The sequence below is a fragment of the Plecotus auritus genome (genome assembly GCF_963455305.1).
Source record: "Plecotus auritus genome assembly, chromosome: 9".
Classification (NCBI taxonomy): Eukaryota; Metazoa; Chordata; class Mammalia; order Chiroptera; family Vespertilionidae; genus Plecotus; species Plecotus auritus.
In genome coordinates, this window is record NC_137783.1 from 13,546,743 (window position 1) to 13,573,715 (window position 26,973).

At 47.5% G+C, this 26,973-nt stretch overlaps 1 protein-coding gene across 7 annotated transcripts in view; it reads left to right on the forward strand.

Moving 5' to 3' along the window:
* The window catches only part of XPNPEP1 (X-prolyl aminopeptidase 1), a 50,993-nt gene extending 38,047 nt beyond the window's left edge, over positions 1-12,946 (forward strand). For 5 of the 7 annotated variants that reach the window (XM_080641221.1, XM_080641218.1, XM_080641217.1 and 2 more), the window contains 6 exons: positions 17-77; positions 1,530-1,599; positions 3,095-3,268; positions 5,043-5,119; positions 6,398-6,496; positions 11,487-12,946. In XM_080641221.1, coding sequence (XP_080497347.1) covers positions 17-77; positions 1,530-1,599; positions 3,095-3,268; positions 5,043-5,119; positions 6,398-6,496; positions 11,487-11,615 — 610 coding nt within the window. In that variant the 3' untranslated portion in view covers positions 11,616-12,946. The remainder of the gene's footprint in view (positions 1-16; positions 78-1,529; positions 1,600-3,094; positions 3,269-5,042; positions 5,120-6,397; positions 6,497-11,486) is intronic. The other 2 variants (XM_080641219.1, XM_080641220.1) reach the window with 1 other exon arrangement.
* Positions 12,947-26,973: the final 14,027 nt, after the last annotated feature.

Below are 26,973 nucleotides of genomic sequence, written 5' to 3' on the forward strand. Positions count from 1 at the left end.
CTTTTCTTTTGGAAAGAGATGGAACCACAGATGTGACTCGGACAATGCATTTTGGGACCCCTACGGCCTATGAGAAGGTAAGGTGGAGCAGAAAACCCGACAGGCCCTCTCTGTTTTCTTAAGAAGAGCATTGTTTTTATGAAAAGGGATTGTATAAGTAAGTAAAAATTATGTGTGGGATAGTAAAATAGCCCGTTAATGTGGAGTCAGGCTTATCTGCTTTATGACATCCAGTTAATTAATCATTAGAGAACTTTTAAAAGCATTCTGTCTGCTAAGGTCAAAGCAGCTCAGATTCAAGTTTAAATGGCTTTGGCCTCGAGTCAGGAAATCTCTTTGGGGATGGGAGTGGGTTACTGAAATCCATGCTTTTTATAAACAGTATCTAGATTTTGTCAAGTTCAGTGTTTCTGTGTCTGGGCTCATCTCTCTAGGCTCTGCAGTGGCACACACTGCTCAGGTTCTGGTCTGTCCATCAGGAGAGGAGGAAGCAGCTGTGAGGTAGACAGAGGTATACCAGGAATCTGGAGACTGAACTTCAGGTCCTGTCTGCTGCCTGTTGGCTCCGTGACCTGGAATGAAGCACTTAGACCATCCATAGACACGGGGATAAAAGCACCCGCCTCCAAGGCTGGCCGGGAAGGTTCCATGAGCTGAGCAAGTTCCTGGTCCCAGTCACTGCTCAATGCATGTTGGCTGAGTCTCTGCGTGAATCTCACAGGGGAGCCCCTCAGGAAGTTTATCCCGGGAAGGAGGGTTTTCTGTGATGCACTGGGGCAGGTTTCATAGTTTTGGTCCCTTGCCTTGCCTCTCTGTAGGCACGAGCACCCGAGAAGAGTTTGACCTTGGGTGTGACTCTCTTTGTGCTGCAGGAAGAGCCCCAGACCAGACTGAGGAGTGTGGGGTTGAGTCCTGACTCGGCACCTTAGTGGCAAGTCTCTGACCTTCCAAACAGCCCTCTTCTTATCCAGGCACTAGGGATAACCCCGGGTATAGCAGGTGGTAGGGAGCCCAGAAGTTGAGGCAGGATTGCCTGGTTGAGGCCAGATGCTACCACTTTGGAACTGCATGGCCCGGCCTGCTACCTCTGGTCTCCGTGGAGTGCGGGTGACAGTAGTGCCCAGGCATAAGCTGTGGGATGAAACGTTGTGTTTAGCATCGTGCCCAGCACAGAGGAGTAGCTCGGTAATGTTAGCTCATGTCCTCAGCACTGGTTACTTTTCCAGTCTTCCCGAGGCTCAGATGACATTGAGGGTGTCCGAATGCTCATGATAAGGGGAAGACCTGGGGGGCCATCTCTCCCATAGTTCTTTGCTGAATTTAATTCCAAGAGTTTCTGGAAAATTGGTTCCAAGGCTAACCTTTTTTCCACCAGACTTTTTTTTTTTTTTTTTTTTTTTTTACTCTGATCTTCTGTGTGGTATTGCTGACAAATCTTCAGAGGCAAGGCTTTCTGAAGTACTAGAAAACCACAGGATTGCGTGCCCGTGCCTGCTCTGCAACATGCCCCCCTGGCTTTTCTTTGGCAGGAATGCTTCACGTATGTCCTCAAGGGTCACATAGCTGTGAGCGCAGCCATTTTCCCAACGGGAACCAAAGGTAGGTGGTTCCTTCTGTCACATGGCAGCCTTTTCCCATCCAGGCATCAAACATGTCTGAGTGGAAGAAAAGAAGGCCTTCTCTCTCAGTGTCAGCCCCCAGCCCACTTCTGGCCCGGCCAGAGCACGGGGTGGGGTGCTGCACTGAGTGAGTCTCTTGCACCCACCGACTGAGTTCAGAGGGCCTCCCAGGAAGTAGGCATGGGATTGGCCTGGTGTCAGTTGTGTGCCTCACTCCTGACCATGAATGGTGTTGGGTGACAATGGATGGTGTTGGGTGACAATGAATAGTGTTGGGTGACAATGGATGGTATTGGATGACAGTGAATGGTGTTGGGTGACAATGGATGGTGTTGGATGACAATGGATGGTGTTGGGTGACAGTGGATGGTGTTGGGTAACAGTGGATGGTGTTGGGTGACAGTGGATGGTGTTGGGTGACAATGGATGGTGTTGGGTGACAATGAATAGTGTTGGGTGACAATGGATGGTATTGGGTGACAATGAATAGTGTTGGGTGACAATGAATAGTGTTGGGTGACAATGAATGGTGTTAGGTGACAATGGATGGTGTTGGGTGACACGGGCTGCTGGCTTCCAGGAAAGGGCAGCAGGGCATGAGCCTCAGGGCCAGTGGACATCCGTGCAGCCTCCTGCCTGCCCTTCAGCTCTGGGCCAGTGCGTTCTTTCAGGACGGGCGTGTTGGGGTTTATCTTACTGGGCCCCTGACTTCAGATATGTACCTCCGTGCTGAGGACTGGTGGGCGGGGCACTGAGTGGGGAATGCACAAGACCTGGGCCTTGAATCTGCTTAGGCTGGGCTCGCGCTCGTCTCCCTGGGGGTCGGTTTCCTCATCTGTCCTGCCTGCCTGCTTGCTTGAGTCTAGTTAGAATATCATCTTTGTAAGTCTAAAACCTCAGGGTCCCGGAGCTGGGAAGGGAATGTCCACGTTATCTAGTGCAGCTCTTTTTTTTCTTTTTAAAATATATTTTTATTGATTTCAGAGAGGAAGGGAGAGAGAGAGGGAGAGAAAGATCAGTGATGAGAGAATCATCAATTGGTTGCCTCTTGCACACCCCCACAGGGGATTGAGCCTGCAACCCGTGCATGTGCCATGACTGGGAATCGAACTGTGACCTCCTGGTTCATAGGTTGATGCTCAACCACTGAGCCACATCAGCCAGGCTCTAGTGCTGCCCTCACCAGCTGTGGGCTGCCACCCCCTCACCAGCTGTGGGCTGCCATCCCCTCACCAGCATCCCGGACAGATCCTCCAGCTTCAGACTGTGCTGCCTGGCTGGGGAGCTGCCCTCCTCACGGGCTCTGATCGTTAGTTCTTCCCTGTGCTGGGCTGGAATCTGAACCCTCTGATAACTTTTATCCCTGGTTTCTGTTTCACCTTTTGGAGCCAAACATAACAAGCCTCTTCGCTAAAATGTTTTGCGAATTGAAAAGTGCTGTGCAGTTACCAAGTGGTTCTTCATGTGTCTTTCAGGCCACCTTCTCGACTCCTTTGCCCGCTCAGCGTTGTGGGATTCGGGCTTGGATTACCTGCACGGGACCGGACATGGCGTTGGGTCTTTCCTGAACGTTCACGAGGGTCCCTGTGGCATCAGTTATAAAACGTTTTCTGACGAGCCGCTGGAGGCGGGCATGATTGTCACTGATGGTAGGCGGCCCTCACCTAGGATGCGAGCACGGATCGTCCAGTCTCCTGAAGGCTCTTTGTTGTTTCTTATATTTTAATTATTTTAAACTAAACTGGAAATAATTTCCCCTTGTCATCTTGAATTAAACACCTTTTACGATTATAAAAGTAATACACGTTCAGTGTAGAAAAAGTGAGACATTGGAACAGTCTGAAGAAAAAGAAATCATTTGTAATCTGACCACCCAAGGGAAGCAGGACTTAATATTTCGACATGTTAGCTTTTGGTCTTTTGTATATGTACATATTTAAAAAATATATATTTTTATTAATTTCATAGAGGAAGAAAGAGAGAGAGAGACAGAAACATCAATGATGAGAGCGAATCATCCATCGGCTGTCTCTTGCATGCCCCACATTGGGGATGGAGCCTGCAACTGGGCATGTGCTCTGACCAGGAATCAAACCATGACCTCCTGGTTCATAGGTCGATGCTCAACCACTGAGCCATGCAGGCTGGGCTCTGCTTTCTTTTCTTTTCTTTTTTTTTAAAAAATGTATTTTATTGATATTTTACAGAGTGGAAGGGAGAGGGATAGAGAGTTAGAAACATTGATGAGAGAGAAACATTGATCAGCTGCCTCCTGCACACCCCCCACTGGGGATGTGCCCGCAACCAAGGCACATGCCTCTGACCGGAATCAAACCTGGGACCCTTCAGTCCGCAGGCCAGCACTCTATCCACTAAGCCAGACCAGCCAGGGCTGGGCTCTGCTTTCTTAATATACTAGTGGCCTGGTGCACAAAATTCGTGTACATTATAAGGGGATTAATTAGAGGAAATAATTTAATATTGCTATTTGCCCTTTCTCTATAATAGAAGTGTCAGAGATAAAAGAAAATTAGTAAAATGTATATGAAAACCTTCCTCCTGTCAGAGACTGGGGCTCACCGCAGGACCCAGAGTGAAGTTCCCGCCCACTCACATGTGTCTCAAAATCGCATGAGACCCAGATCCAGCCGGCGCCGCCCCATTGTGCTAGATCCAGACCTGGCCAGTCCCACCCTTGTCAAGCCCTGCTGGGCAGGGGGCATAGCCTCAGGTCCCCTGGCCTGGTGCCAGGATGGGGGGACATGGCCTGAGATCCCCTGTCAAGCCCTGCTGGGTGGGTGGCATGGCCTGAGGTCCCCCGTCAAGCCCTGCCAGGTGGGGGGCGCAGCCTGAGGTCCCCGTCAACCCCTGCCGGGTGGGGGGCATGGCCTGAGGTCCCGCCAAGCCCTGCCGGGTGGGGGGGGGGCGAGGCCTGAGGTCCCCTGTCAAGCCCCATGGGGGTGGGGAAGGGCATAGCCTCAGGTCCCTGCTGATTGCTCGGTAAGGCTCCTTAAGGGAACTTGGCCTTAGCTGTGGGTACAGCCATCTTTGTGACGGAGTGATGGTCAATTAGTATATTCCCTCTTTATTAGATAGGATTGCCTATTGCCATATCATCACCAAGTTCTTGTGAATGTATTTGAATGCCTGCATCATTATGCTTCTCACATATGCATTGGGATTTAGTTGGTGGCTCCCCAGTTACTGTCCTCCCTACCCTGCAGCCAGTTTTCAGGAACCTCAAAACCTTTCAGTACCTCAGGAACTTATTAGAAGGGGCCGCCTGGGAGAAGAGGCATCTCTGGGCTCTCGTGTCGGGTTGAGTGGGCCCTTCACCTGTTTTACACCCTGTTTGGGGTGGGCAGGCCTCTGTGTGCCTCTCCCTCCTGGATCGCTGCTCATTTGGGCTTTGGTTTGCTTCAGAGCCAGGGTACTATGAAGACGGGGCCTTTGGAATTCGCATTGAGAATGTGGTTCTGGTGGTTCCTGTGAAGACCAAGGTGAGTAATGTATTTACTTTTAAAATTTCCATATTCCTTAAATGGGGAGGACGGAGACTTTTATGCTTGGAGCTTCCTTTCCCTGATATCGGTGACTTTCCTGGGACTCACCCTCTGCAAAGCCGGAAGGAAAATCCTTAATGAACTGGGACCTGGGAATGGGATCGGTGGAGTCTCCGGCAGGCCCCTGCTTGGCGTGATTTGTGGCTGTGAGTTTACTAGAGGCAGCATCTTGTCATGAAGTCTCCTCTGCTGGGTTGATGCTTGTTTAAAGGCCCCTCTCAGACCCTGAATCAGTTTCCAGGCCCGGAGAGTATTTTTCACTAAAGCCCTGGGGGATTTTTCTCAGGTAAAGCCGAGGCACATGGATGGGGCCCAGGGGCAGGCCGAGGGGCAGGTGTGGTGCCCTCGGGAAGACAGATGTTCACCTTCTCCCCCATCAGCATCACCAACAGGTCACGGGGAGCTTTACCTAGAAGACCTGTTTGCTCCTTCTCCATTGGTGACTGTGGGGATTGAACAGGTGGAGGGGAGTGGCTTCCATGCCTCCGGTGAGGCTGACTGCAGGGGCCTGCTCTCAGGGCCTGCTCTCAGCTTCCACGTGGAAGTCCCTGTCCATGAAAGTGGCTGCTCGCCTCCCTCCCAAAGACCTGCCTAGGACAGAGACCAGTGTGCTAGGGCGCCCTGGCTGTTCCATATCTCTCAGAGTGGGCACACCTGTTATCTCTGGCCTGGCTGGGTCAAGGCTGGCCACATATTTGACCATTTAACAAATGATTTGGGGAATTATACCCCAGCAGAGTCTTGAGAACCGAACCCAGGGAAGCCCCTGAGCCCAGACGCCCCCACTCCCTTGGCCCCACTCCCCTGCCGTCACAGAGGACAGTGATCTGTGGCCCTGCTGCTGGGAGGCTTGGTGGCCTCAGCTGTGTCCATCGTGCCTGCCATGCCTGTCCACTACACCTGGCTCCGAGGGCTGGCCACGCTGGTGGTGCTGACCTCACGGTGGTGCCTGGTGGTAAAGGAGTCAAAACTTCTGTTTCCGCCCTATCCGGTTTGGCTCAGTGGATAGAGCGTCGGCCTGCGGACCGAAGGGTCCCAGGTTCGATTCTGGGTCAAGGGCATGTACCTTGGTTGCGGGCCCATCCCCAGTGAGGGGTGTGCAGGAGGCAGCTGATTGATGTTTCTCTCTCATCGATGTTTCTAACTCTCTATCCCTCAAAAATATATTTCAAAAAACAAACAAAAAAAACTTTCGTTTCCTTCCTTATCCCACAGTATAACTTCAGCAACCGGGGAAGCCTGACCTTTGAACCTCTAACTTTGGTCCCGATACAGACCAAGATGATAGATGTGGATTCTCTTACAGACAAAGAGGTAACGAGGGAGTCCTGGGGAGGGCAGCGTGGGGGCGGGGGAGAGCTACCTCATACACTTTTCTGCATTCTCACTTTTTAAGTCCGACGTCTGGGCCAGCTGAGTCTGCTAATCCCGGGTCTCCTGAGCACAAGGTGCTTTTCTTGTAGTTGCTGGGCCTCTGGGTGGAGATAGTCCTCCTGCCCCCATTGTGGGGCTGTAGGTTCCCAGGTGGAAGCCTGCCTTGTGCCGTTGTATTCCAGGAGGGCAGGAGCCATGGCTGCCTGAGCAAACGTGGGCCACGTGTCTTCCCTACAGAAAGCCCAACGGTGGTGGGGCCTGTGGGCTGTTGCACACAGCAGGTTGTTTTCTTGTGCCGCGTGAAGCGTTAAGGAAATGAGAAGCAACTCTGTTACCATCCGCCTAAATTTCACACAGAGAGGTGGTGCCTGTTCTCCCGGACCCTCCGGGCTTGTGGCGCCCTTCACAGAGCAGGAGCCCAGGGGTGTCACCTATCGAGCTCACAGGGTTGCATGCCTTGAAGCCCCTTCAAATCTTAGGGTGGCTCCCAGGCTCATGAGGCCAGGGAAGTGGCAGGCCCAGGACCCTGGAGTAAGGCTGAGGGATCAGGCAGGTGATCAAGGTCAGAGCAGAGACAAGGGTGAAAAATGGGGCAGGAGCAACCAACAAAACAGTTCCCAGGCCAGGGAGACAAGCCAGGACACACATTCTAGAACAAGGCAGGTGGTCAGAAGTGCCGTCAAAAAGCAAGTGACTGGCGGGAGCCAAAGGCAGGACAGGCATAGTGGCTCCTGGAGAAATAAGACATTTTTGCGACCAAGGCAGCCACTGGCCTCATCCCAGGGCCTTTGAGTGTCTCTGGAGGCAGGAACACGTTCTCCGTGGGCCTGCCTGGGCCTGGTGCTTGCCTCCGTGGGCCTGTGGCAGGGATCCTCCCAGCTAGACGCCTTTCCTGCCTTCTTTGGCTCACAGATGGGTGACAGAGGAAGGTTACCCACTTTTGCTTAGCTTTCCTCGCTGTGTGGGCACCTCTGCTTGACCATTGGTGCCTTCGTTCAACCAAACATTCCCACTCACAGGACTTAAGCGGGCCCTGCTGATGCAGGTTATTCAGCTTGTAGACGATGCAGAACTGAAAGCACCTGTGAGCAGCCCAGGGCCAGGTGGGTCTCTTCAGCTGGAAGGCCTGCCACGGTCCAGGGCTTTTCTCCAGCTCCCGTGGTGGATGACTTAGGTCAGTGGTCGGCGAACTCATTAGTCAACAAAGCCAAATATCAACAGCACGACGATTGAAATTTCTTTTGAGAGCCAAATTTTTTAAACTTAAACTTCTAATGCCACTTCTTCAAAACAGACTCGCCCAGGCCATGGTATTTTGTGGAAGAGCCACACTCAAGGGGCCAAAGAGCCGCATGTGGCTCGCGAGCTGCCATTTGCCGACCACTGACTTAGGTGAAAGGGGACGAGAACACATAGAGGGCACAGGAGCCACCCTGCTTAGAGGCTTCTACCCCATTGGCACCTATCTCTTGTGGTGGCCCTTAGGCACAGCTGCTGGGGTCTTGGCTAGGGACCCTCCAGGAGTAAGTCACTGTGTGTCGAAAGCCCCAGATTTATCAAGAGGTAAATGGGAAAGGAACCCTTTTGCTAAAAGAGAAAATGTGCTCTGCTTGATATGTTAAATACTGTTGTCCACAGTTATTTGTGGGAAATGCTTATGATCTTAAGGTTAGAAGATATCCAATAAAAACTAATTGGACAAAAGAATAGTTCGGTGATCTGGGTGTTCAAGGTGTAGTTCGAAGGCACAGTAAAACTCCCCAACAAGATTCTCTTCACTGGGTGATGAAAATACCTGGTTGTGGCCTTTCACTCTCTCCCCGACAGATGGTCTTCCTTGTCACTTTGTGGAGTTTGGGGGTCGGGTCAGCATTCCCATCAATTGTCACCAGATGGCAGCAGCGGACTTTGGTTGGATGTGAACATGGGCAGCTGCAGACTGTCAGGGCCTTTGGGAGGTTGCTCAGGTGCCTTCCTCCTCCTTCCCCATCCCACAGGGCCTTGGGGGTTCCGCTGTGGTCCACGGCTGCGTTCCACGGCTGCGTTCCGCTGTGGCCTTCATTGTTGAGCTGTTTGGGCGGCAGGCTGCCATGTAGCCCTGCGTGGCCCTGCTGCAGACACAGCATTCACTTTCTTTTGACTCTACCTCCTTCCCCAACTCCCAGCAGGGCCTGCAGGCTCTTTATCAGTGGGAATCAGAGCCCTCGATGGGCCCAGGCAAGCTGGTAACATCACCCCATCTGTCTGCCCTTGGGCCTTGAAGACTTGTGTGCCCATCTTGACCCCTTAGCCAGGCTTTGGTACCTGGTCCAGAATGCAGACTTCAAAGCCCATGAGTTTGTAACAACACTGCCTCCCCAGTAGCTCTTGGCTCCTACAGCAACCACGCCCGTGATGGTGCCAGTTTGCCAGCCTTGCTGCAGCTGGGTGTCCAGGCAGGCCCACTTTATGGGCAGTGAAGGGAGTGGGTTGTTGTCCTCAAGGTAGAAACTTCACTCCAACCTTCATCCCCTAAGCTCCACCCACACAAGGGGGCCATCTCACCCTTTTACAGCTGCTGGACTTTCACTGTCAGACCCAGTGATCAGCCTCACCAGGCACCAAGTCCTGTCTACCTCCTTTTTTTTTAAAGGTAAGTTTAAGCAGATCACTTTTTTTAAAAAAAATATACATTTTATTGATTTTTTTTTTACAGAGAGGAAGGGAGAGGGAGAGAGAGTTAGAAACATCGATGAGAGAGAAACATCCATCAGCTGCCTCCTGCACACCCCCTACTGGGGATGTGCCCACAACCAAGGTACATGCCCTTGACTGGAATCGAACCTGGGACCCTTCAGTCTGCAGGCCAACGCTCTATCCACTGAGCCAAACCGTTTAGAGATACCTCCTTTTTTTTTTTAATCTCTTATCTCCTGACTAGAGGCCTAGTGCATGAAATTCGTGCAAGGGGTGTGTGTTCCTCAGCCCAGCCTGCACCCTCTCCAATCTGGGATCCCTTGGGATGCCCAACTGCCCGTTTAGGCCCGATCCTACCTAAACAGGCAGTCAGACATCCCTCTCACAATCCAGGACTGCTGGCTCCCAACTGCTCGCCTGCCTGCTTTCCTGATTGCCCCTAACCACTTCTGCCTGCCAGCCTGATCACCCCTAACCACTCCCCTGCCAGCCTGATTGATGCCTATCTGCTCCCCTGCCAGCCTGTTTGCCCCTAACTGCCCTCCCCTGTAGGCCTGGTCACCCCTAAGTGCCCTCCCCTGCAGGCCTTGTCCCCCGTAACTGCTCTTCCCTGCAGGCCTGGGTCCCCCCCAACTGCCCTTCCCTGCAGGCCCAGTCACCCCACAACTTCCCTCCTCTGCCAGCCTGGTCACCCCTAACTGCCCTCCCCTGCAGGCTTGATCGCCCCCAACTGCCCTCCCTTGCATGCCTGGTCCCTCCCAACTGCCCTCCCCTGCGGACCTGATCGCTTACAACTGCCCTCCCTTGCAGGCCTGGTCCCTCCCAACTGCCCTCTCCTGCTGGCTATCTTGTGTCCACATGGGGGCAGCCATCTTGTGTGTTGTAGTTGGTCAATTTGCACATTACTCTTTTATTAGATAGAATAGAGGCCTGGTACATGGGTGGGGGCCAGCTGGTTTGCCCTGAAGGGTGTCCCGGATCAGGGTGGGGGTTCCCTTGGGGCGTGGGGCGGCCTGGGCGAGGGGCCGGTGGTGGTTTGTAGGCCGGCGACCCAGCAGAGGCCCTGGTTTCTGGGATTTATTTATCTTCTATGATTGAAACTTTGTAGCCTTGAATGGAGCCAAGCCTCCTGCTTGCTCTGCGGCTGCAGCCATTTTTGTTGGGATTTATTTATCTTCTATAATTGAAACTTTGTAGCCTTGAGTGGAGGCCTGGGCCTGCCAGGGTGTGCAGAAAGCTTGGCTTCCTCCATCGCCGGGGAAACCCAAGCCTCCTGCTCACTCTGTGGCCACAGCTATCTTGGTTGGGTTAATTTGCATACTCGCTCCTGATTGGCTGGTGGGCGTGGCTTGTGGGTGTAGTGGAGTGATGGTTAATTTGCATACTATTTTATTAGATAGGATGTGGCGGCCACAGGAGAGTCTGGCAGTCAAGGTCACTCGCTGCCCCGCCCTGCAGTCCCACAGTCCTGGGCCACACAAGGCCCACATCCTAGTTCAGTGGTCGGCAAACCGTGGCTCGTGAGCCACATGCGGCTCTTTGGCCCCTTCAGAATGGCTCTTCCACAAAATACCACGGCCTGGGCGAGTCTATTTTGAAGAAGTGGTGTTAGAAGAAGTTTAAGTTTAAAAAATTTGGCTCTCTAAAGAAATTTCAATCATTGTACTGTTGATATTTGGCTCTGTTGACTAATGAGTTTGCTGACCACTCTTCTAGTTGATTCAGCTTTGTCAGTGGATGCAGGATAGGAAGTGAGCATGTGGGCAGGCCAGCCTCACATGTGTCTCTTAGTAGGCGTCTTCATAGCAGTCCAGGGACTATTTTCCATGTCCTCTTTCTCCTCAGCACCTCAGATAACTCAGGTGTAGGGGAATAAGGCCCCTTGGGTGGGTGCAGCCTCCTCCCTCTTCTAATGGCCTGTGAGTTTGGTTCCCAGGGTCCTGTTTGCAAGTTACTCTGCACTTAGGGAAGCCTGAAGGCATTGCTTGCCATTAGGTGTTTAGGGTTTCCTCCTAGTCACTGCCAGTCCACGTGTAGTAGACTGTTTCGGGAGCATTTTCACCATAAGCAATGTGGCCTTGTCCCGTCTATTTCCAGAGAAACAGAACACAGGGAGTCACCTCTCCGTGAGCAGGGGGAGAGTTTTATTCTCGTTGGTGCGCTCAGCACGTGGGCCCCTCACACTCTGCCTGTGCAGTCTTTGGTAAAGGAGACGATGAACACACTGTGTCCGTTTGTCTTTCCTTCTCTCTAGTGTGACTGGCTCAACAACTACCACCAGACCTGCAGGGACGTGATCGGGAAGGAGCTGCAGAAACAGGGCCGCCAGGAAGCGCTCGAGTGGCTCATTAGAGAGACTCAGCCCATCTCCAAGCAGCACTAACACCTGCCCGGTGTTCGTTTCGAAAACGCTCTGGGGAAAGGAAGACACTGGGCAGCCCCTGCCATCTTCCCCCTTTCCTCTCCTCCTTTCTTACCTCTCCTTTTTACTTTTAGACATTTGAGAAGAACGGATAATCTTCTTATCCTCTTTGATATTTTCTTGCAAACACTTGATCTTTTATGATTTTTTAAAAAATTGGCAAGAACGAGCCAAGAATAAACTTGCTGCACCCGAGGCCGGGTCCCCTCAAAGCTGCGCGCTCCACCCGGGAGCTGCGGAGCAGCTGCAGCGAGTTCTCAGCTGGCAATGGGGAAGCAGAGTGCTCTGTGATGGCCAAGTTCCAGGTGCTAGTCCATTACCCATGATCACCTTGATGCTCACGAGATGCTATTTATGACCAGTGAATAAAAAGCCCAACAGTGCTTTGTCTCAGCTGTCTCTTTCCTCGCGGCGCTGGCCGCCCTGCATGTCAGGCGAGCTCGTCTCCAGGACCGGTGGCCTTTGGAACAGACATTGTCTAGACTGAAGGCCGCCTTTGGGGTGAGGAACTTGGGCTCCCTGCACATTGTTTGGCTCAGTGGTAAGCCTCTTTTTCTTAGAAAAACTAATATTTTGGTGAGTGTTTTTATTATCAGTTTTTCTTTCTGATTTTAAAATGTCATTAATATGCAAAAATTAAATGTTTGAAAGCATTGGAGCCTTGGAGCCTAGCCTAGCCTTGGAGCCTTGAAGCCTAACCTTGGACCCTAGCCTCGGGGCCTAGCCTCACCTATAGCACCGCAGTTCTCAAGATCTTATTACTTGTAGACAACGGGGCTTCTCTTGACTTGCACACGTGGGGCAAGCTCGAAGGGCTGGCAGAGCTAATGTCCCTGTGACCTCAGACCCATGGTCGGCAAACTGCGGCTCGCGAGCCACATGCAGCTCTTTGGCCCCTTGAGTGTGGCTCTTCCACAAAATACCATGGCTTGGGTGAGTCTATTTTGAAGAAGTGGCGTTAGAAGAAGTTTAAGTTTAAAAAATTTGGCTCTCAAAAGAAATTTCAATCGTACTGTTGATATTTGGCTCTGTTGACTAATGAGTTTGCCGACCACTGCCTCAGACCATCATGGCTGGGGATGGGGAAACTGACTTCCTCACTCCCTGGCGGGGATGTCTGAGGTGTGGGCCATACTGCCTCCTGCAGTTTTCCCATGGGGTAGAGCCCTAGTTGCCCACTATGATAACTTGTTTAATAACACACCCTTTATTTTCTTTCTTTCTGTGTCTCACTTTCTTTTCTCCTACCATTGTTTCCTGAGGCCATCCCCCAATAAACTGTTTACATGCACATCCTTGTTTTAGGCTGTGCTTCTTTAGGGCCCAACTTAAGATGGACCCATAGAGCCACTAATTATAAATTACATACAGTTAATATATATGCTATGTAGTTAATATATAAATATGTATATGTTATATTTAATAGCATATGCTATATATCTTTGCCAGTTTCTTTCTTTATATTCAGTATTCAGTAACATATAGAGTGTGCCTACATATAAAAGAATATAGATACACACATATCCCTTGTACAAAAAGTGGGTTATTCTGTACATATGCAATTTGCTTTTTTAACTTGGCAATATAGCTAGGTTATTTTTCCATATTGTTACATAGAGATCTAGTTCTTTTTCATGACTGTAGACCAGTGGTCAGCAAACTCCGGCTCGCAAGCCACATGCGGCTCTTTGGCCCCTTGAGTGTGGCTCTTCCACAAAATACCACGGCCTGGGCGAGTCTATTTTGAAGAAGTGGCGTTAGAAGAAGATTAAGTTTAAAAAATTTGGCTCTCAAAAGAAATTTCAATCATTGTACTGTTGATATTTGGCTCTGTTGACTAATGAGTTTGCCGGCCACTGCTGTAGTCTATTCCACTGTATGGCTATGTTCTTTTTTTAAACTAGTCTAATTCAATCCTAAACCACTTCTTTGATTTGGATAGCTTTGGCTTGTCCATTCACCAAAGCATGGTTGGCAGTGTCTGTTACTTTCCCCAAATACCAGAGCGGGAAATATATTTACCTTTCAGAACCAGGTGGCAGCAGAGGAAATTTTACTGCCGTTGGTAGGGTGAGCACCGAAAGACAATCTTGCCAACCTTTCACCAACCCTCCTTTCTTCTTTTCTCTCAAGGATCATTGATTCCAGCTTGCTCTGTGGAAGGAAGCAAGAGAACACGGCTAGTTCTCAGGTTATGTTTGTCATGTGGCCTCACAATAATAGGATATATTTTGACCCGCCAAGGATCAATTCTTGAATGCTTTTGATTCACACTTGCTCACATTTCTAATATGTGAGACACTTGTCTTTTTGAAATTGTGGCTTCGTTGAGATATAACTCACATACCATGCAATTCACCAATTTAGATGAGACATATTAATTCTGGTGTTTCTTCGTCTCCCCAGAAGGTGTCATGCTGCTTTTGCATGGTATTTATCACATCTGTAAGCCAACCTCTATTTTGTCATGATTGACTGGTGGTCTGTTTTCCATTAGACAGGGAACTCTATGGGTGTAAGAGGCTATATTCTCACAATGTCATCTCTAGCACCTAGCACAATAAAGTCTCACAAATAATTTTCTGCTTATTTAACAAATATTGATTGAGCACCCAATGAACTGATTCTAGTGACTGTTATACAGTGTGGGAAAGGAAAGCAAGAGCCCCAAAGAGGATGGTTGTGGAATTGCTGGCGAGAGGAGAGTTGCAGGGGCAACATGATTTAAAGAGGCAAATGAATGGCATATAGAAGTTATGAGACAGTTCCTCAGTCTCCGGCAAAGAAAGGCTCTTGGCAGGTCACACTTCAACTCACATCTACTGCCAGGTGCTTGTGGTTCCCAGGATTACAGACTCACTGATACAGTCAGCACTTTCTGGGGGACATCAAAATGGTCGCAGGGGGTTGTTATGAGCTCTGGGAAATTCAGCTGAGATTTTTTATTTCATTTAGCAACACTGCACTTAGACGTAGCCCTTCATGTGGTGGCTCTACCATGTCAGGACCAGCAGGAAGAGTGTCACCTCCTCAGAAATGGGTCAGCCACAGGGCAGAATGTGCAGGACTGAGCCACAGCCTCGGTGTGTTTACATCATCTCAGGCATGTCTGGAGAACACCATGTTTCAAAGTGAAAATCAAATTCTGGAGATGAAGGACTCCTTTTTTTTTTTTTTTTTTTTTTTAAAGGAAAGTTTGCTTGCACAGTCGGAGTCTCTGCATTCAGAATTCACTGAGTGGTAGAATGAATAAAACTACATGCTCTGCCTTAGGCATTGATTGCGCCATAAATACTTCACGGCTTAAACGTGCCGTGATCAGGTGTGTGTTCAGTAGTCAACTGAGTGAGGGTTGAGAGCAACGAAATGAAGGCATTTTCTTTCAGTTCAGCATTTCCACCTGGAGGCTTTAAAAATATGCCACAAAGAAGATTCGCTCTCCCAGGCTAGGGTGCTGGTGATGCCAGAGTTGAGCAATGGGAAAGATAATCCTGAGTCTTGCAAGGTCATTGGTGCCTCCACTTTTTTTCTAGGAGAAAATCCCCTACAAATGCTCATGGAGGTACTAGTCTATCTTGCAAATTTGTTTGGGCAGCAAATATTATTACTCCAAAAGCCAGTTTTCAAATAATTGGTGAATAAAGATTGAAAAAGAGGTTTAAAGTTGATGTGGGCTTGAGATCAAATGAACAAACAAATTACGTTTCACAAGTTTTATTGTGCACTTACCACGTATTGAGCCATTTCATCTCAAATTTGAGATAAAGATTAGGGGTTCCTGGCACCCCAGAGATCAAGATTGGTTTGAATCCCTAAATCCATGTTCTGTGACAGTTCACATTCCTCTTAAAGGAGTGCACCACTTTAGACGGAAACAAGGCCGAGTTCAGGAATAGTCACAGTGTTGGAGAGAAGTAAAGTGTACAGAAGAGAAAGAGGAAAGTGTTTAGAGGAGAGAGAGGAGTACTTCAGCTCAAAGAATCAGAGTCGGCTTTTTAGAACCATGGAGATGTGTTTACATGACAGAAGAGGAAACAATTATGGACCAAGGAAACAGTGGAAGGACAGGGCGGCAGGAAGGTGTGGACAGGTGCAGGGAAGAATCGGAGAGTGTAGCACTGAGGAGTCGTGAGGATTAGCCTGGAAAGGCAAGAGAAGAATAGGTTACTAGGGGGGACATTGGACGTTAAGGATTTTGCCTTAAAACATCATCTGTGGAGATATTATCCACATGCCCTATAACATAAGGACTTGTTATCCCAACACTAATGACATTTACGTACAATGATTTGAGAAACTTTTCAATTCTTTTGAGTATATACCCAGGAGTAGGGCAAACTCCAGTCTTGATGCTGTTACAGTTTGGTCCCAAATCCAAATCCTTCCTGAAGAACTCAAAAGCACCCTTCTCCTGTTTTGTGTGAATGTTCCCTTTATTTGTTTTAAACATATTTTTATTGATTTCAGAGAGGAAGGGAGAGGGAGAGAGAGCTAGAAACATCAATGATGAGAGAGAATCATTGATCGGCTGTCTCCTGCACGCCTCACACTGGGGATTGAGCCTGCAACCCGGGCATATGCTCTGATGAGGAATCTAACCATGACCTCCTGGTTCATAGGTTGATGCTCAACCATTGAGCCACATAGGCCGGGTGTGAATGTTCCCTTTAAATAGGTCTTGTATTCTCTTTGCTGAAAGGCAGTGAGGGATAAAGGACCCATGATTAGAAGCCAGAAGATGCGACCTGGGACCATATCTAGCAACTCGTTAGCTAATTGTATGTCCTTCAGCTTAATTAAACCTCAACTTACTCCACTACCCACTTCATTCCTTCCAAGGTTGTCATTAGCACCAAGACAACTGGTGTTTTGGAAAGTATTTTCCAAATATTAATGATTGTCCCACATAGGTCCTTAACATTTCAGGTCAGAAAGGACTTTTTGGAGATGAACTGCTATACAGATCTCACTACAGCCCAGAGAGGTGGGCTATTTAGGGGCTGAATTTGGGGTAAACTCCACATCTTCTGACTCTGAGGTCTGGGCCCTTTCAACCTCCCCAAGTCTGACCTTCTGAGCTCAATCAAATCCTTTATCCTTTCTTCTCTTACTGGGGAAAAACAGCAATAAAAACTGTACCTTGGAGTCATTCATTGAGTCAGTCTTCTTTCTTGAATTTCCTTCTCAGGTGTAGGGGAAATCCAGTCCTTCCCCAGCCCCCCTGCTCAGTATCATTGGGAAATCTCTTATTTGTATTCCTGTCGGCGCCACATTTAATGCACCAAAGCCCGTGTTTGAAGCAATAACCAGCCTGAAGTTTATGAAATAGATTGATATCGGCTTCATGAAACTCAGGCAAGAGCAATATCTTTCCTATATCTGGCCATGCCTTTAACTCTAGGAACCTTCATACTCGGTGGCCACTGAAAAATGAAATAACAATAATAATAACAACAATAATAAAAAACGACAATCTTCCAAGAACCACAGTTTTGAGTAATGTTGTCTTTAATTTTTTTTATTGATTTAATGACAAGGGGAGATTAGACTTAGTACTTCCTTCAGTTTCCAAGTACATTTTCACTTTTAAAGGAAAGATCATAGTGTGTAACTGAAAGGTGGTTTTGTTCATCACCTGGCTTATTTATGTGTTTCGGGCTTGGGCAGCTGAAAGGTATGACCAGGGCCACTCTGTTTCCTCTCCAGGAAAGTAAAAATCAGGAGGTGGGATGAAGACGTACTTTCTTTATCAAATAAAACATTCTGAAAAGTAAGTCAGCTTTATACCTGTTCTTCCAGAAGGTCATTCCTTCTCACAGGGTGAGCTAACTATTTGCACAGAGAAAACACAAGTGTTTGTAGTAAGTATAGGATTTGACATTTATGATCCAACATGATTTGGCTCCATTCAGACTTCCCATTCTTATCTCCTGGTACTTATCAAACCTGGTGAATCGGACACTTGCCGTTTACCATGTGATTATTTTCTATTTTACCTTTATTCAATCAGACAGCCTCTGCCCCTTAATTGGAGAGTTTAATCTACTTACCTTTAGTTGGGTTTTAGTTCACCATACTGCTGTTTGTTTTTCTGTTTGGGCCATGAGTTCTTTTTTCCTTCTCCCCTCCTTCCCTGCATTCTTTAAGAGTAACAGACTTTTTTTTTTTTTTTAGCATGTTATTTTATCGCCTCTAATGGATGTTTTAAATCCCTTGCTAATAATTCCATCACCCCTTTCATTTCTGTATCTGTTTCTATTGACTGATTTCTCTCTTGAATTTGGGTCACGTTTTCGTGTTTTTCCACATATCTGGAAAGTTTTGATTGTATGCTGGATGCCGTGGTGTGATTATCTGTATTTCATTATCTTCCTGAATAGAAGTGTTAAGTTTTTGTTTTGGCAGGCACTTTATTTACCTGTGGATCCTTTCAAGGCTTGTTGTATGCACAGAGTGAAAAAGGGTTAGAAAAATATCGTGATTTAAAGTTAGAAAAATATCCAGGGGCCAAAACACTGCCAGTAAGGAGTCTGGATTTTATTATAAGTAAGTAAAAAGCCATTTGAAAATTTTCAACTAGAGAATAACATAATCTGATTTATTCTTTTAAAAAGATTGCTTCATTTTTTTTTTTTTTTTGGTTCAGTTAAAAATATACTTATTTAAGACTCATTAAGAGGCAGGGCATGTGGAAGGCATTGGAAACAAGACCATGAATGAATATATAGGACATCCTTGCCCTCAAAGAGCTCACAGCCGGATTGGGGCTATTATGTGTCAATGTCATGAGGGAGGAGAGCTCGGGAAGTACTGGGAGACAGAGCTGGTGCCTCAGCAATGGTGTCCTAGGGGCGGTTAACCTCAGCTGCTCTTAAAAAATGATAGAACTTATCCAGAGAAAAGAGGACAGGCAGAACACCTTGATGGAAAGTATGGAGACGTGAAAGAGTGTGTGTGGAGAAACAAAGAGTTGAGTTTTGCTGAGAGTGAAGTGCAAAGTTTTATTTGTCCTCTTCTTCCTCTGCCTTGAATGTGCTTTCCATCCCAACCTGAGCTCATGTGCATATGCCTTCACCCATTCTTCAAGGTTTAATTCAAACACCACCTCCTCCATGAGGCATTTCCTGGTGCCCACAGAGAAGTGATTAATGCCTTCAGCAATGGTGTTTCTGTTATCTCATATCTAATCATCCATATCCAATGTACCTGTGTTTCAGCTACAGAGTCCAACAGGGATTGACTCATACATAGTAAATGCTCCACAAATATTTATTGATGAACACCTTCAGTAAATCTGCCAGGATGCTGATCTCTCAGTTTATTACCAATCCCACCATCTTTATTGGGACTCATATGTCTTTTCTCCACATTGGGCTTATCTGTTCAAATAGTTTGCCCAAATCCCAGGCAGCCACACCTCTGTTTGCACCACACCGTGTTCACTGACCTATTTCAGTTTAAGCAATGAGGCATTTATTTACTTTTTTCTCCATCTTCTTGTATCAAATATCTGGTGCTTTGAATCTTAAACCTGAAAGAGCTCTTAAAAATCACCTCGCTCACTGAATTCCAAATTCAGCTGCACATTAAAGTCATGTGGGAGAATTAAAAAACAATAATAACTCCATGCCTGGGATCCACTCTCCAGAGATTCTGATTTAATTGGCCTCAGTAGAAACCTGGACATTCTATTTTTAAAAAACTCTCCCCAGGTGATTCTAATGTATAAACCAGGAATTACAACGATTGGCCTAAGGCAAGTTCCATATACACTGGCCAGATTATTATGATCTCTGAATGCATAATAATCTGGCCACTGTGTGTGTGTGTGTGTGTGTGTGTGTGTGTGTGTGTGTGTGTCCCGGTGCGTGCATGGGTGGGGTCTGGCCAGCCTGACCAGGGGGAGGGGACATGGGCAGTTGTCTGGCCTGCCTGCTGGTCGAACTCCTGGTCAAGGGGACAATTTGCATATTAGCCTTTTATTATATAGGATATAAACTAAGTGGCCAGATTATTATGTGTTCAGAGATCATTATAATCTGGCCACTCAATGTATATATGAAAACGAGAGGGAGAGAGAGAAACATCAATAATGAGAGAGAATCACTGATCGGCTGCCTTCTGCACGCCCCCTACTGGGGCAAGTTCCTTATATTTTACTTGACAAAACATTACCTATTACAAGGGAAGAAGCTCAAGTTCAGAGAGGTCAAGTGACTTGTCTGAGGGTCACACAAAAGACCCAATTTATAGCAAATCTGCACCTAGGACCAAAGTCTCCTTTCTATATGCTGCTCTTTTGACTCACCCAACTGCTTTCTTCTCACGTTATTGACTGACCAGCAGTCAGTGCTCTTTGGACCTCCCCTCACCACTTCTTGTGACGGAATGAACTCACATTTTCTGGAGCCTGATGGGCTCAGGTTTGAGGGAGAGCATTTGTTTTCATGACTGTGCCCAAGTCCATGACAGAGAAGCTCTCATTTGTCCAAATATGATCATCATTTGAGCATAATTTCATTGGAAAACTTTTACAAGGACCAACTTGTACTGGATTGTCTCACTCTCAGGATTGTTGTGAGGATTGAATGAGATAACACAGAAAAAGCATATAGCGTTGTGCCTGTGACGGAGTATGCTTAGTAATCAGGAACAATCAGCAACGTTATTATCGTCATTATTACTAATCAGTGCTGTATCACATGCCTAATTAAGAGCGATGCTGATTTACAGTGGGTGTGGGGAATGGCATGTGCTTCAGTGTCTATGAGTGACTATACCAGGCACTTCATATACAGTTTCCTTAGCCTTTCTATGACCTCTTCTGTGGGTATAATTACCTCTAGTTGACATATGAATAAACTGAAGCTCAGAGCATCAGGGTATATTGCTCAGTCTTACTTATAAAGGATGGAGATAGGGTTGGGTCCCAGTCTGGGGCTGGTCCTAAAGCTTAGGTGCTTTTGTCCTCAACTGACCACCTCTTCTTGTCACAGCATTTTGCAGATGGGGTCATGGAAAGGTAAGGCTTTTATATAACACTAGAGGAGGGGGCCCTCAGCCCAGCCTGCCCCCTCACAGTCTGGGAGCCCTCAGGGGCAGGAGGTGACCCAGCAATTGGGAAGGCGACGCCCCATCACACCTCTGCTGCTGCCACTGCCAGTAGCGCAAGCCTCGGCTGGCCCTGGTTACCTGAGCCTCGGGTGGCCCTGGGCAGCTGGGCAGCCACCATCTGAGACTTGCCTGCATCTCAGGCCAGTCCTGGGTGGCTGGGGGGCTGAGGGGACTGGGCACTGCCATCTTTGAGGGCGTGGCAGTCAATTAGCATATTCCCTCCTTATTGGCTGTGGGCGCTGCCATCTTTGCAATGGCATGAGGGTCAATTAGCATATTCCCTCTTTATTAGATAGGATTCCTGACCTTTTCAGGTCAACTTCACAAGAGGCAACAGTCACGACGTTCCTTAAAATGGGCGTTTCCGATGTTCCCGCTCCACCTGTCACAGCCCCATAACATAAGCATGCCTGTTGATCAGGTTGGTCCCATGGTCTTTGCCTACCCATTCTAGTCCTGTCTCTTTGCCTGTGGTCATGCTACTCTCACCATCTGTGACACTTTTTTTTTTATTGGGGTTGGGGGTGAAGTGATATATAGGTTCTGCTGTTGTTTAACAACAGCAAGGCTTGGGGTTAAGGATGGTTGTCTCCCCACAGCGTCTTTCTCCCCAGGGGTAAGTGGCCAGGCTCTCCCTAACACACTGAGCTTCCTGAATGGAATGCTGCCTGACCAATTGCCCTCCCCACGGGTGCTCCCAGCAAATCACCTCCATTATTCTTGATTCAAAACTGCATCTCTTTGGACAAGCCATCTCTATACACTGGCAAATTGCAATAGTTATGATCATAGGAATAACATCACAAGAACAATCAAATGCTATTGAAATAAAAATGCACCCATTTAGGCTAGGCTTCAGCTACTGTAATGTGCCTTTAAGTTTATGCACATTTATGATTTATGATAAAGTCGATGTCCTTTGTGATTCCCTGGAAGCTGTGATAAATTGCCTTCTACAATCTGGTTCTGTCTCACAGTTTCTCTCCCCTTCCCCCACCCTCACGTTTGAAAGGGATAGAAACCACCCCATTTGCTACAATCTGAGCCTACGCATAAGTAAAGCAAGGAGAGCATCATGCTGAACTACTAACTGATTATTCTTCTCAACCCACTTTTCACTGGCAGGACTAGCATGGGCTTGTGTAAATAACCTCCCTGCAGCGATCAGTTCAGTACTGGGTCCCTTATTACTTCCCTGAGGCTGGCTGGAGACTACATACCCTGTCCCATGTCAGTTGATCTCATTCGGCTGCTCTGGTAATTTTCGGACTCTCAAGCAGCCTATGGCTGCCAATGATCTTCTCCACAGAAACACACAACCTGGTTGGTAGTGGGCACCAAAAGATTTTTAAAAAATTTATTTTTATTGTTGAAAGTATTACAGATGTCTCCTTTGTGTTCTTTTTCCCATTGTCCCCTTCCTCTCCATACCCGCCCCTCTCAAGCCTTCACCACAATATTGTCTGTGTCCATGGGCTATGCATATCTATACTAATAAAAGGGTAATATGCTAATTAGGGCAGATGTCTTCCAAACGTCCATCTGGACAAAGCCACAGCAGCTGTGAGGCCCGGGGCTCACGGTAGCCGTGGGCTCAGGCAGCTGCGAGGCCTGGGGTTCAGGCAGCTGTGAGCCCCAGCGGCTGCGAGGCCCAGGGCTCAGGCCTCACTGCTGCCATGGCTGGCAGTGGCAGCAGCAGCGGGGTGATGAGGGTGGTGCCTTCCCCTGATCAGCCAGGTTGCCTCCCATGGAAGGAGGCCAGACTGCGGCTTAGGCCTGCTTCCCGGGGGGAGTGGGCCCAAGCCATCAGTAGGACATCCCCTGAGGGCTCCCAGACTGTGAGAGGGGGCAGGCTGGGCTGAGGGACACCCCCCACCAGTGCACGAATTTTCATGCACCGGGCCTCTGTATACATATAAGTTACCTGGTTAATCTCCTCCCCCGACCCCCAACTCCCTACCCATACCTTCCCTCTGAAATTCATCATTCTTTTCCATGGTTCTATGTCTCTGGATCTATTTTGATCATCAATTTATTTTGTTCATATGAGTTCCACATATGAGTGATACTTACCTTTCTCTGACTAACTTATTTTGAAAATACTTCTTTTTGAAGGGATCATATTTGAAGCATATCAAGGACACTGGGTTTACTTCTATTGTGTTTCAATGGCTTGGGGAGAGTTGTTGCAAGTGGATTTAGAACTCTCTCTTCTTACCCCTTAGTACCACCAGGAGGTGACCACACATTGGGAAGATTTGCTTTGCTCTTCCAGATCCATTTTAAATTCCATCTTCCTGAGGTGGAATTCCTCTCTCCATCTCCATAGTTACCTTGGCACACTTGACCTGTCTGAGCACTTGATTCAGCCTGCCAGGTACTAGGATTACTTAGGTTCATGTATCTTTTCTCTATTCCATGTTGACATCTTAAGAGGAGGAAGAGTGTCACAGTTATCCCCTGCATGTGTGTTAGAGGTTCAGTAAAACCTGAGCAGATTAAATTGTTAAAGGCAAAAAGCAGTCGATTATATCTCAATAAAGCAGGGAGGGAAAAGTCAAATACCAGACAAGAAGATGGATTGTATTCAGGATATTGCAATAAAAAGAGTGCCCCATATCTGAAGATCAGAATGTCTCCACAGTGTGGTTTTGGGGAAACTTTTAAGGGAGGGGAAGGAGAGTAATAAATTGCAGATGAGCTTAGTTACAGTTGGGGTTGTTTTGCAAGCAGGACAAGTCTCAGTTAGTTATTGGACCAGGACATGTTCTTCTCTGTGGTTAGCTACATTTCGGGGGGACAAACAATTCTAATCTCAGCTAATCAACCAGGAGACAAAGGACAGGAAGGTTGGAGGGACTGTGATCAGCCTTGTCAACAGGTTCAGACAGAAGGGGAAATGTCTGTGTTTGGTCTGGTTGAAGGTAAATAAGGGAGCCACCCCCATGTCTTAGGAGGGTCAGGAGAAAGAGTGGACTTTGAGTTTATCTAAGTCACATGGGAAGAATAGATTTTTTTGTGGTGAACTGTGTAGTGAAACAGAAAATGTTGGGGGAATTTCTTAATTGGCCCTGTTTTCTGGGAGCACAGAGCTCAAGTAAAGTTCAATATTGTCAAACCGAATGAAAGCATATGTAGAATAGTCTCCTCAAGTGTGAATATCCTGCTATGTCCTTGTCCCTCTCTCACTGAGCATCTCTCTCTCTCTCTGTATACATATCTATAATAATAAAAGCGTAATATGCTAATTAGACTGGGCATCTTTCCGGACGACCTTCTGGATGAAGCTGGGGCTGAGGGAAGCCTGGGTCCCGGGTGCCAGAGGGAAGCCAGTGCCAGCAGCCGGGGAAAGGAAGGCCTACTCTTGCACGAATTTCGTGCATTGGGCCTCTAGTATATACATACTAGTTTATGTTCTTTCTCTGTATATACACATATATAGAAACTCAATGGGTTCCTTTCCAGCTTGAAAAGATCTATAACTCTGATTGGTCTATGTTGCTATGAAGATCAACCTAGGAAACTAGACCTTTTTTCTGAGTTTGTTAGTGGTGGTATATCGGGGCAATTTATGTAGCAAGTAACAGAAAAACCAACCAAACAAAAAAAAGAAAGCTCCATCCAACCATGCCAGCCAGATAGGAACCCATAGAGCTGTGAAGTCTAGGGCTACTGTTGGCTTCAGGTACAGCGTGGGCCACTGATTAACACACCATTTTTAGTAATATGTCCTGTCTATCTGCATGTGTGGTTTTTTGATCTGGCATTATAGAGTATATACTCTGCATCTAAAAAACACCATCTGTTTCTAGGTTGAGGTTCCCAAAAGCATCGAGAAGAGCAGCATGGTAGAGTGTGAAGAAGCCAGGGTTTTGGAGACAGATCCACCCTTGCTATCTCTGTGTCATTCATGAAGCAAAGTATTTCCCATTTTTTGAGCTTTAGATGCTTCATTTGGAAAATGGACTTAATACACAAATTAAAGAACAGAGAGTAGATATTTGTGAAAAGCTTATAAAATAGAGGTACTCTATGCATGAGTTACTATTGGATTACCACATCATGGTAGATTTTTTTTTAATTGACATTTTGGGTGAAAGTCAAAGATATGATTATCTAATGAAGCCAATATAAAATACCACAATCTTTCCTTGGACCCTAGGGTGCTAGGTAGTAAGGACAGTGATCTGCCCTGATATAGCAATGCTTATAGTTCACATATTTTGAGTTTAAAAAGATTTCTGCAATGCCCTGCAAAGTTGTAATAGAAAAAAAAAGGACTTCATAGAAATTGCCATAAACATGTAATGGGAAAACAGATGCTATTTTGCTGGGACAGGGGACGGGGGTGGGGGGAGACACACAACTTTGCTTATTGATGGATGAAAACTATATGCAGACACTGACACTACAGCAAGCTATATATAAAAGAACTTTTTAATTTTTTTAATCCTCACCTGAGGATATTTTTCCATAGATTTTTAGAGTGGAAGAGAGAGGGAAATATTGATGTGAGAGAAACACATCAATTGGTTGCCTCCTTCACAAGCCCCAACCAGGGCCCAGGCCAGGGAGGAGCATGCAAACAAGGTACATACCCTTGACCGGAATCAAACCCGGGACCCTTCAGTCTGCAGGCCAACACTCTATCCACTGAGCCAAACCTGCTAGGGCTATAACAGAATTTTTTTTTTTTTTTTACCATGAAATGCTAGCAGGACTTAGTCTCCTGTTTCCAGAGAATTTCTCCTTTGATCATAGATTCAAGAGCAGGCAGAGAATGAGAACCCTGCATTGATTTTTCTCTCCTGGGCCCAGGGTATTTCTTAGATGAAGAAGGGAATCTTTAATCTTCCCCTCCTCTGCTTTTGTTCTAGTTCCTAATGAATTTGGCCATAGGAAAGCAGTTACTCTTGCTGTCGGTGGCTAGAACTGATTTCAGTACAAGTTAGAGAATTCAGCCTAGAGAAAAAGTAAGACGAGGAGAGAAAAATCCCATTAGGGATCATTGTCTTCATTCCAATATGGCAGAGACAGGGGTCTTTCCCTTGGAAGTCATTCTACCATGTAATGGAGCTGATTCTTGGGAAGTTCTTGGCATGTTATTGTGTACAATTTCTTCATAGATTTCTCTTTATTTACTTACTAGAGGCCCAGCGGGGGGGCGGGGAGGGGGTTGACCCTCAGCCCAGCCTGCACCCTCTCCAATCTGGGACCCCTTGAGGGATGTCCAACCGCCTGTTTAGGCCCGATGCCACTGGGATCAGGACTAAATGGGCAGTTGAACATCCCTCTCACAATGCAGGACAGCTGGCTCCCAAATGCTCACCTGCCTCTGCCTGATTGCCCCTAACCGCTTCTGCCTGTCAGCCTGATCACCCCCTAACCACTCCCCTGCCAGCCTGATCAACGCCTAACTGCTCCCTGGCTGGCCCGATTGCCCCTAATTGCCCTCCCCTGCCAGTCTGGTCACCCCTAACTGTCCTCCCCTGCAGGCCTGGTCACCCCTAACTGCCCTCCCCTGCCAGTCTGGTCACCCCTAACTGTCCTCCCCTGCCAGTCTGGTCACCCCTAACTGTCCTCCCCTGCAGGCCTGGGTACCCCCCTACTGCCCTCCCTTGATGGCCTGGTCTGCCCAAACTGCCCTTCTCTGCCGGCCTGGTCACCTCCAACTGCCCTCCTGTGCTGGCCTGGTCACCCCTAACTGTCCACAACTGCCCTCCCCTGCAGGCCATCTTGTGGCGGCCATCTTGTGTCCACATGGGGCAGCCATCTCATGTCTTGGAGTGATGGTCAATTTGCATATTACTCTTTTATTAGATAGGATATTTCATAAATCAATAGGAATTTAAAAAGAGAAAAGCAAGTAGTTAGGATAGACAGGGTGAAGAGTAGGTACTGGCTGGAATGAGGATGGACAGGAAATAGGCTGTGGCAGGATCTGCTCAACGAGAGGACCAGCCAGGGGAAAATGACCCTCAAAATGAATCTGAGGAGGCTGCAACGGTCCAGATCAACAGGGAAGTGCCTCCTTAATTTTGTGAATTTCCTTCTTTATTTCCCTTCTGAGCTGAAGTGTGTCTCAAAATGTTGATTTCCATAATCTCTATGGTTTTGGTTGATTTTTAGGTTGTTCCCTTCAAATTGATATTTAATCTATTTCAAACTTCATAGTTGTCCTTGTTAACCTGAATAACCCAAGTTT